Source organism: Barbus barbus, assembly GCF_936440315.1.
Source record: "Barbus barbus genome assembly, chromosome: 35".
Classification (NCBI taxonomy): Eukaryota; Metazoa; Chordata; class Actinopteri; order Cypriniformes; family Cyprinidae; genus Barbus; species Barbus barbus.
The window spans coordinates 9,493,834-9,503,676 of record NC_136763.1 but is presented as its reverse complement, the minus strand read 5'-3'; the positions used below and the strand labels follow the sequence as shown (position 1 = coordinate 9,503,676).

The window sequence follows — 9,843 nt, the reverse complement described above, 5'->3', positions numbered from 1 at the left end:
TAGATAGATAGATAGATAGTGAGTGGGAGGAGAGCCACTAGGTGGCAGCACTCAATCGTCTGTGTTGCTAACGTCAGCCTTTAGTTGTCAGTGAGGGAACAGCTACACTCATCTGAGTCTGAGTTTGTTGTCCAGGTTTTTGTTTTTCAAGCTAAAAAGATGGAGGAGTATCATTCTGGAGATGAAGTAGGTGTTATATAAGGCTTGTTATGGTATAATTGGTTATTATCTGTCTAAAACTGGCAAACTGTAGACTGGCATTCAATGCTAGCTTGCTAACCGCTTCATCCGGACAGAAACAAAATAGTACTTCATCCACAAACGTACATATTTTTGACAACATTTGCATATATATATAGATGACTGAAAGTTCAATTTGATTTATGTTTTACATTATTGTGTTGTACGTTTTCACATAAAATGATTCAGGGTGTGGCCAAATCATAACGTTAACTTGAATCATAAAGCAAACTATGAATTAAACATCAACATTTTTGTATTCATAAACCTTTATTCATAAGTATTTAGAGTTTTTTTTTTTGCTGACTTACGTGTACACGTTTTGATCTAATGGATGTTCATGCATTATTAAACCCATTTGACAGCTTGTTTATCTTTTAAAATCTTTCATTTCAGGTGTCTTTCAGTCCAGATGATGCAAGTAATGTTGTAAAGGAGGTAAAAATCACTATAAAACCAAACACACACGTATAACAACATTAAAACCCCTACATGATCTGTTGTGTGTCTCACTGAATGAATTGCATTGTTGTTAGTCTCATGTCTAACTCATGCCTGCAGGATTAATGCTAGCCTATTTATTTGAGTGCAAGTCTGCCCCATTAACTCTGCCTGTGTGTGTTTATCGGTCAGTGCATTGAGGGTATTATTGGAGGCGTGGACTACAGCCAGAACAAAGTCAACCAGTGGACAGCCAGCATAGTCGAACACACTCTCACTCAGTTAGTCAAACAGGGGAAACCCTTCAAGTACATTGGTATGAGCTTTTCCATTTGAGTTTTTTTTGTATGCAAATATCTCATAGGTTATATATCTTATGATGTATTTATTGGGCTCTATGTCATGTTTTCACAAGGCCAAAAGTGCTGTTGTTGATCGTATATATATTATGTATCAATTTCAGTCAACTGTGCTGTGATGCAGAAAAGTGGCGCAGGTCTTCACACAGCCAACTCTTGTTACTGGGACACTACCACTGATGGTAACGCTTCTAGTTCTATATAGCTGCTTTGTGCTTTCACAGTCACACTGGCACATTGGTCTACTAACTTAATTTATATTCTTCTGATTAAAGTTTAAATAGATGCATTCCATATTAGTTGTACGTGGAACATGCATTATTTTGCTTATATGAATATGCAGTTAATATTATATGTCCGTATTTTAAAATTTTTAAATGTGTAATTATTTGTTTAAATAGTTCTGTTGTGTGATTTTTGATTTGTAACAGTTCAAATAACAGTTCCATGTAGTCTCACAAAAAGATTATGGAAATGAAAATGTTAATTGCGACATCTCACAATTTAGAATATTTTCCTGCAGTTCTGCGTTTATATCTCAGAATTAGTCTTTTATTTCTCAAAATTTTTAAGAATTGCAAGATGTAAACATTTATCATAATTCTGAGTTTATATCTCAGTTCTGTTTGTTTGTTTGTTTTTTCCTCCACAGAATAAAAAGTCAAAAAGATGTGGAAAAAAATGACTTTTTATCTCACAATTCAGCCTTTTTTGCCATTGCAAGTTTATATCTTACAGTTCAGAGGAAAAAAAGTCAGAATTGTCAGATATAAACACCGAATTGCAAGGAAAAACGTCCAAATTGTAAGATAAAAAGTTGCAGTTAGCTTTTTGATTTTGATTTTTTTATCCCATGGGAGAATCGAGCTTTCTAAAAGATACCTGTAGAATATTTATAAAATAAAAGGGGGAACAGATAATTGTCAAATAATAAAAAAAAGTGTAGTTCACCACTAAAACTGCTTAAAATTTCATGTCAGCTGTCTAAACGTGTTCTGTTTTATTTATTGCATTTGTAATAAACGATAGATCTTTATAATAAACTATGAAGTTTTTTCTTTAAAAAAAATCTGTATTTTTAAGTATCACAATTTTTCGAACTGAATGAGATGACGCACTGTGTGCATTTGGTTGTGTGTGTGTCTGTTTTTGCAGGAAGCTGCACAGTCAGGTGGGAGAACCGCACCATGTACTGCGTCGTCAGTGTGTTTGCAGTGGCTATTGCGCTATGAACAGGAATCAGGGCTGAGAACAGAAGGATAAAAACACCTTCACTCTAACCATCACATCCTCTGCTTCAATACTGGATTAAAACCATGTTCAACTTGTCAGGTTTTGCCTAATCTATAAATTTTAACTGTATTGCAAATGCCTGTCTACCACATTGTATGTTTATTTGCCATTTTTGTTTAAATTGTTTTTTTTTTGGACTTGCAAAGGTAACGTGCACCTTTGCTCTGTATAGGATGAAATGCAATTATGTTGATGCTTAATTATTAAAGTTGTCTGATTTGGGTTTATCAATCCAAAATAAATATATCAGGATGTTTTTTTGTTTTTTTAGTCTTCAGACTTTTAAGGCATTTTTCATATCTGAAAATTCATTTAAATTCTCAACCAAACACAAACTACGAGGAGGAATTTACAAACAATGCAAGGATGTAACTTTATGGCATAATGTCTGTTAAATTCTGTTAAAGGGAAATGAAACTAAATATTTCTCCTTCTTTAAAATTTTAAATCAGCCAGCACACAATAAATTTGCTAACAAAACATTCTAAACGAAACTGAAGTCCATCTATACAGCCCACATAGAATTAACCATTATAACACCATATTCAATTCAGTATCTGACTTTGTTTTATAGTGGCATGGATTGTATTGTAACGTTATGATTTATTGCTAAACGTAAATATTTTGTAAGGTTTATTTAACTACCAGTTAAGAAAGAGGAAGCGGGTGTGGAAATCAGGATAGTTTCACAATACAAAACACTTTGATCTTTATAGTACATCAAATTAATTGTGCATCATGCACAGCCATGATATATCTAGATCAATAATACAACATAATAATGACATAAACTTGCACTGCAAAATATAGATATATCGTAACAAGAATTTAATTTTGAACCGAAAATGAAAAATTAATTAATACTGCATAATAATAATGACATAAACTTGCACTGCAATATATATATATATATATATATATATATATATATATATATATATATATATATATATATAATCTTAGCCAGAATTGAATTTGGAACCGAAAATAAAAACTTACTTACTTTTTGAACAAAATCTGCCATCAGTGAGACAAAATCTACTCATACTCGAGATATAATCTTTGAAAGTAAGTCTGAATGTCTTCAATATTTTTAATAAGAAAACAATTCAAAAGACTCATTAAGAAGTCATTTCTGCAGCATTTACATTGGTTTACACACTTTAAGATTTTATGATTTAAGCACATCAGAAGTTTTCTTTGTTGAATATAAACTCTGTTCCAGATTCAGTGTGTGAAATACACTGCTTCCCCAGAGCTGTGGCCAAAGCTGTAGGACCACATAGAAAAACGCCTACTTTTGAACTGAAAGAGGGAAGAGGAAACAATATTAGTTATTAATGCACATTAAGTGGAGAAAGCCTTTAATGCTGCTGTTATTTACCACACTCTACGTACCCTGGGTGTTGAGTAGCGATGGCAGTGAACTCATTGTCCCAGTTGGGTTTACCATACCGAGTCTTCTGCTTAAGCCCGGTGATGGGATCGTTCTCTGCCTCATATTGAACTCTAAGATGGGCCGCCTTTAACAGTAATCGAAAATAATGAGTGTCAAAGTATTTCTGTATTTGAAGAAGTTCAAAATAGTTCACAGTGTCTTGTCTTTTTCGCCCACCTCAGCATCTTTCCAGCGCGTTAGATAGATGTTGTAACTGAGGAAATCCCTCATGTCTTTTTCCGACATCTGCCTTTCCAAACTCTGCAGCAGGTCTGCAAACCATTCGAAAGCCTGCGTCTCCGGACACAGCCAATAGAAATAGATCTGCAGGGTTCAAGGGTCAGAACATTACATTAGCAACAGACAAAACTCCACTTCAACTTCACTTTTATACAGAGTAATGAAAAGAGATGTTCAAAATCCCCTGTGTAAAAAACTTTGATGCGTCGACAAAATAAAACGAATAACTTCCCATGTTCATACTTCTGTTCTTGAAATGTAAACAAAATAGTGCATATTTAATTAGATTATGCCTCAATTGCAAACTTGTAATACATAACAATTATATGTACTGCGATTAATCAACTGTAGAAGTATGATGATATCTACTACTGACCATTTTTACCATATAGTGCTTTGCCTTAAAAACTGACATTTATGAGTTTTAGACTGCAAAATAAACAAAGATGTTGTTCTGTCATTCAAAGCCTGAATCGCTATATGCCGTTTATCACCTTTTTGGTGAAGACGTTTTTGTTCTCCTGGACGTGTTTGTACCACACAGACTTCAGAACGGAAGCGAAAGGTGTCACACCAATACCGGCACCCACAAGCATCACAACTTCATAACGAAAGACATCCTCACTGGCCGTCCCAAACGGCCCATCCACAGCTATCCTACACGAGAAAAACACATTATGAGCGGCAAACTAGCAAATTGTACTAAAAACTGAGCATTGTTAGTCTGTACTTTTTTAGTTCTCTACTGTAGGTGGAAGAAATTAGGAAACACATGGAGAAATAGCAAGAAAAATTCACTTATGTTGAAATCAACATATTGCATTCCATCTTCTCAAACAGAAAACTGGTCTCCCAGCACTTCTCTTTTTTCTCAACTGTGATTGTATGCCCACATCCCCTTTTTACACATTTTACAAGTGAGACTTACTAGTACTATTAAAAGCACTACATCTGTGTTATTCAAGATATAAACCTGACATTAAAAAGAAAACACTTTTTCATCATTTATTCACCCTCATGTCATTCCAAACCTGTATTACTTTTTTTTTCTTATAGAAAAACATGATAATAGATAGATAGACATGATAATCAAAACCAAAGATGTTTTTTGCAGAGTATCTGAAAAAGGGGCGGGGAGCAGCAGCTCATTTGCAAAATGATATAATAAAAGATCTGTGGGGTATTTTGAGATGAAACTTCCCAGACACATTCTGGAACACCCGAGACTTATATTACATATTGTAAAAAGGGGCATTATAGGACTCCATTAAAGAATGTTCTTGTCCATACAATGAAAGTTAGGTCTGGAAGAACATAAAGGTGAGTAAATGCTGACAGAATGTTAATTTCTGGACGAATTCCTCATCTGTCAGTTTAATCTTACTTTGGTAGTGTCCAAGCATCCAGCACCACGGTTTTGTCGCCTCCACATGCTGTATAAAGGGCTTGTGTCCAATCTCCTACAATTCGGATATGCACGCTAAAGTGGTCTTCCTCCGGGGCAGAGGTCAAGGTAAAGGGATGCCACTCTAGCTGAGAGATGGACGGGCACTGCATGAAAACATACTGACCGACCTCCATCTTAAAGCCCTTCTTCTTCATCTGCAGCTCAAGGGTCTTAGATGGGTGCATCACTACCTGTAAAGTGAGGCAATACAGTAAGAAAGGAAGAAATCTATTGGTTGCTAATCAAACAGCTTGACTGACTAACCTTGGTGACAACCACTTTCTGCTGCGAGCGATAGAAACGCACCAGTCTCTCACATACATATAGAAACATGGGGCCAACCACCCACTTCCATGTCTGTAAGAGGAAGTACATGTTGAGATGCCATCAAAATGATGAATGAAATGCTAGATGTATTTGAGATTGAGATTATGTTGGGATATACCATCGGGGGATTTCCAGCAAAGACAGGTTCTGGGCAGCTGGTGCCATGTTGACCCCAGGTCTCGAACTTGCTGTGACATTTAATTGGGTTGTGAACCAATACACTTTCCACAGTCTGGCCTCTCACGATACGCCTACACAGACACACACGCACTGTTATTGAATAAATAATGCATGGTAATTCTCTTGCTAGCATTATGTGCCTGTCAACATGTCTTACGACTGAGATGTGTTATAATGCTTCATTAAAGGCTGCTAGAAACCCTGCCTTTTATTAGCTTAAAACTGTATGTCTAGCCATGTGTTCACTGGCATGAATGAGCAGAAATGAGTGGGTGTTTGTGTTTTCAAATCATCCCTTATTAGTGCTGAGCACAATGTGTGCAAGAGGAATTGTGGTATTGACAGTGGAGTTGAGAAAGCGGAGAGCGCAAATAGTTGAGAATTGCTCAACTTTAAACAGTACAAATGAAAGGAAAAAGAAAAGTATCCAATCACTGTGAGTGCCACCTGTCAAAAACATTCACAAATATACCCCAGCGACTTACGACTGGTTTTGTGGTCCAGGGTCACATATTGTGAAATACAGATGTAGTTTTGGTTTCGATTAACAAAAAATACAAATATTAATTGAACTAATCCCTCACCCGATTCCATGAGCCACCAAACCGATGAAAAAGACGATGAACAGGTGATGGGTGAACCAGAAGACCTCGAAATATGACCTTCTGATGACCTCCATAGAGGAAGTGATGATGAGGATGAGGGCGAGGGTGATGACCACCCCCGTCAGTCCTGCTATAGAAGTAAACATCACTATGGTTGGGTTCTGGGAAATCAAAAACGCAAAAATGACAACATAAAACATTACTCAAAATGCAACATTACATTAAAAAGAAACAAAGATAAAGTAGACTGCAAAAATCTAAATTAATTACATTTCAGTCTCATATACACTACCGTAGAAAGTTTTGGGGTCAACAAAGAGATATTAAATTAATCAAAAGTAACCATTTATAATTTTACAAAAGATTTATATTTCAAATAAATGCTGTTGATATATTTATATTTCAAATAAATGCTTTAAACTTTTAAACTGAATCCTGAAAAAAATAATAATAATCTGTTTCCTCAAAAATAAAAAAAGTGTTTCTTGAGCCCCAAATCTGCATTTTAAAATGATTTCTGAAGGACCATGTGATACTCAAGGCTAAATTGCATTTCAAAGTATTTTAAAATAGAAAATTTTATTTTAAAATTTAAATTTCAATTATTTTGAATAGTAATAATATTTCATTATATTAATGTTTTTACTGTATTCTTGATCAAATAAATGCAGACTTAGTGAGCATAAGAGACTTCTTTCCAAAACATTTCAAACATCTCCCTGATCCCAGATGGTAGTGTATAATAGAGATAGTGTGTAGAGGTAAAACAATCTTTTTATATATATTTCCCTAAACCCACAAAATCATTCAAATCTGTTATAGTTACTCTCAATAGCAGCTATAAATACAGTTTTTATATCAGTCATAGGATGTGTGTGTTGAATGTGTTTCAACATGGCACTATTAATGCTTTTGTTATGATCATGGGCTTCTCATGTTCTATTTCTGGCTATTGTCCACCGGGTCATCATAGCAAAACCATGGCAACAGAATTTTTAAAATCATGTGATCACAACAGCGGCAGCAGCATGATGGTTATGTGATGTAACCGTGGGTGGAAGTGGGAGGTTATCCTACAGGGCTGAAGTGAGATCAGTTGGAGGTTCTTTGTGTAATGAACAAGATGCTGCCTCAGAAACAGAGTTTTAATGGGGGCGTCTGTTAACAACGAGACTGTGTAACTAAAACACGAAACGTGTGTGAATGAAACGAGTAAAAACCTCACCGTCTCATTGGTTCTGATAGGGTTCAGGTAGGATCTGTTGTCATTGTTGCCAATCTGAGAAAGCACGTAAGGCAGGTGACTGCTGTTGATCATAAGCTGGGAATCCATGAATCTTTCAAAGTTGAACAAGTGAGCTATGATGTGGATGGCTGGGAGAATATACAAGACATCATGAGCGAGGCTTTCAGAATTTTATCCATAAAATATAAATGTACTCTCAGAAAAAATGGTCAAAACTGTCACTGGGGTCATGCAAAAAGTTACAAGAGGTACAAAAGGTTTGTGCCTTATTTATCCTTACATACACAAAAAATTGGTTCTTCAGTGGTTCTTTGTGGTAGTTGAGGTGCTATATAGCACCGCTAAGTGGTTCTTTGGCTCGTAATTAAAGGGGAACCAATTTAAGTGCTATATAGCATCTATAAAGAACCTGTAAAGGTTCTTGGTTCTTTGGGGTGGGTAAGGTGCTATACAGCACCATCTTTAAAGATATAGGTGATATATAGCACTTGGTTCCCCTATGATTACGAGCCAAAGAACCCCTTTTAGTGCTATTCAGCACCATGTTTTTTGGAGTGTAAAAATTACATATTAGTATCTTAAAGGCACATTTTAGTACCTTTTTTCTGAGAGTGTGTGCAAAATGTTGAGTTCAGTTGAGTTTTAGGGTTTGAGGAAAGATTTGAAAATTGAAAAAAGGTTAAGTGTGAAGTAAGTGAATAGTCTTTCTCGTTGTACCTGTGTGGAGGGCAATCATGTAGGCCACTAGTTTGTGGAAAGTGAGGTTTCTGTCTAGCTGACGGGCTGCAGTGCGGCTACAGCACTGCGAACACACACACACACATACACACACACACACACACGCACACCGTTAATGAGGAGATTCAGGCTTTTTCGCTTTCATTACCTGAAGTGCATATAGGCCTTTCACTTTCACTTTCTAACCTGTATGGATCCACGTAGGAATGAGAGCAGGTTTCTGCAGACGGGCAGCAAGATCAACATACAGTTAAAATTCAGACATGCAGCTGGAGCTCTGGCCCATGAGAGAGCATCCTGAGTGAGAGAGAGAGAGAGTGAAAATGAGCCTTAGAGACAGAAAAAGTTTCATTTCCTTTTTTAAACTCTGAACAACATATTCTGATGCATTAAAAACTGTACTTGCAAATAAAATGTAACAATATATAGGCCTACATATGAGAATTGTACTTTTCTAAATTCTGAGAACAATCCACTAGCTTAGTACAACATACAAATATGAAATTAGATTAACAGTATAATTTAACATAATTAACACTACTACACAAATTATTACAATTACAAATGACATCAATACAATAATTTACAATCATAAACAATTACAACAATAATACATTAATCATATTTATACATCATTGAATGAATTAAATGTTTAAAATGCATACATTTTTCAACACTTACCCCAAGGATGACTCTAGTGTAGTAGTATCTATCAACCAAAAACGCCATATAAAAATGCACAAAGAGAAACGCATTGATGCCGAGCCATACCAGCTGAAAATCACAACGGAGAGCATCTGAGAAGATTTGCAGACTAAGTAAATATTGTATAAAGTATAAAGCATGAGGAGTATCTCTGTTCTTCAGTATGTTTAAGAAATAAAAAATAATGTGCCAAACACACACACATACACACACAAATGCAATTAAAAACAATTAAGTACTTTAAAATCCAAAGATAATAAAATAGAGATTAAAAAAATTAGAAAGTTATCATGTCTAACTCCAATAGCTTACAATAACAAAAATGGATAGTCCTTCATTAGCCGCAAAGTTTCCCATGATGTTGAGCTGTGTAGAAAGAGAAAATTGAGAGGTGTGGATGAACGATTTTGAAGAAAGCCACAAAACAAAAGAGGATTTGGTATATAAAGCAGAGAAGCAAATCAGGAAACTGTGAGACCATGAGGCAAATGAAACCATCACGCAAAGTTCCTCAACCTAAAGGGGACGGTCAGATAATTCTCAGTTCTCTTTCTGATTTATAGTCAAGCCTGTCATTCATTTTT

At 35.5% G+C, this 9,843-nt stretch overlaps 2 protein-coding genes across 3 annotated transcripts; one reads left to right on the top strand and one right to left on the bottom strand.

The window, feature by feature from the left end:
* Positions 1-49: 49 nt before the first annotated feature.
* On the top strand, positions 50-3,174 carry LOC306855060 (dynein light chain Tctex-type 3-like). The gene is made up of 5 exons (XM_079393484.1): positions 50-186; positions 637-678; positions 874-997; positions 1,145-1,222; positions 2,196-3,174. Exons 1-5 carry the CDS (start codon positions 160-162, stop codon positions 2,270-2,272), a joined length of 348 nt encoding a protein of 115 aa, XP_079249610.1. The 5' UTR covers positions 50-159; the 3' UTR covers positions 2,273-3,174.
* Positions 3,016-9,783, bottom strand: LOC306855059 (NADPH oxidase 2-like). 2 transcript variants are annotated; one of them, XM_079393482.1, is made up of 13 exons: positions 9,572-9,783; positions 9,236-9,328; positions 8,741-8,851; positions 8,534-8,618; positions 7,796-7,944; positions 6,550-6,731; positions 5,904-6,036; positions 5,723-5,815; positions 5,396-5,649; positions 4,506-4,668; positions 3,949-4,095; positions 3,732-3,856; positions 3,016-3,638 (listed from the first exon to the last, which is right to left on the bottom strand). In XM_079393482.1, the coding sequence occupies exons 1-13, from the start codon at positions 9,755-9,757 to the stop codon at positions 3,521-3,523; spliced, it is 1,839 nt and encodes a 612-aa protein (XP_079249608.1). In that variant the 5' UTR covers positions 9,758-9,783; the 3' UTR covers positions 3,016-3,520. The 2 variants fall into 2 exon arrangements, with proteins under 2 accessions (XP_079249608.1, XP_079249609.1); XM_079393483.1 differs by having other exon boundaries at positions 3,017-3,638; positions 9,236-9,263; positions 9,572-9,672.
* Positions 9,784-9,843: the final 60 nt, after the last annotated feature.

Coding starts and splice junctions, on each gene's coding strand:
- LOC306855060 (XM_079393484.1), top strand. CDS start 160: ATGGAGGAGTATCATTCTGGAGATGAA. Junction 679..873: donor CAAGTAATGTTGTAAAGGAG/GTAAAAATCACT, acceptor TTTATCGGTCAG/TGCATTGAGGGTATTATTGG. Junction 1,223..2,195: donor CTGGGACACTACCACTGATG/GTAACGCTTCTA, acceptor CTGTTTTTGCAG/GAAGCTGCACAGTCAGGTGG.
- LOC306855059 (XM_079393482.1), bottom strand. CDS start 9,757: ATGGTTTCATTTGCCTCATGGTCTCACAGTTTCCTGATTTGCTTCTCT. Junction 7,945..8,533: donor CATGATTGCCCTCCACACAG/GTACAACGAGAA, acceptor ATATTCTCCCAG/CCATCCACATCATAGCTCAC. Junction 6,037..6,549: donor TTGGTGGCTCATGGAATCGG/GTGAGGGATTAG, acceptor GTGTCTGTGTAG/GCGTATCGTGAGAGGCCAGA.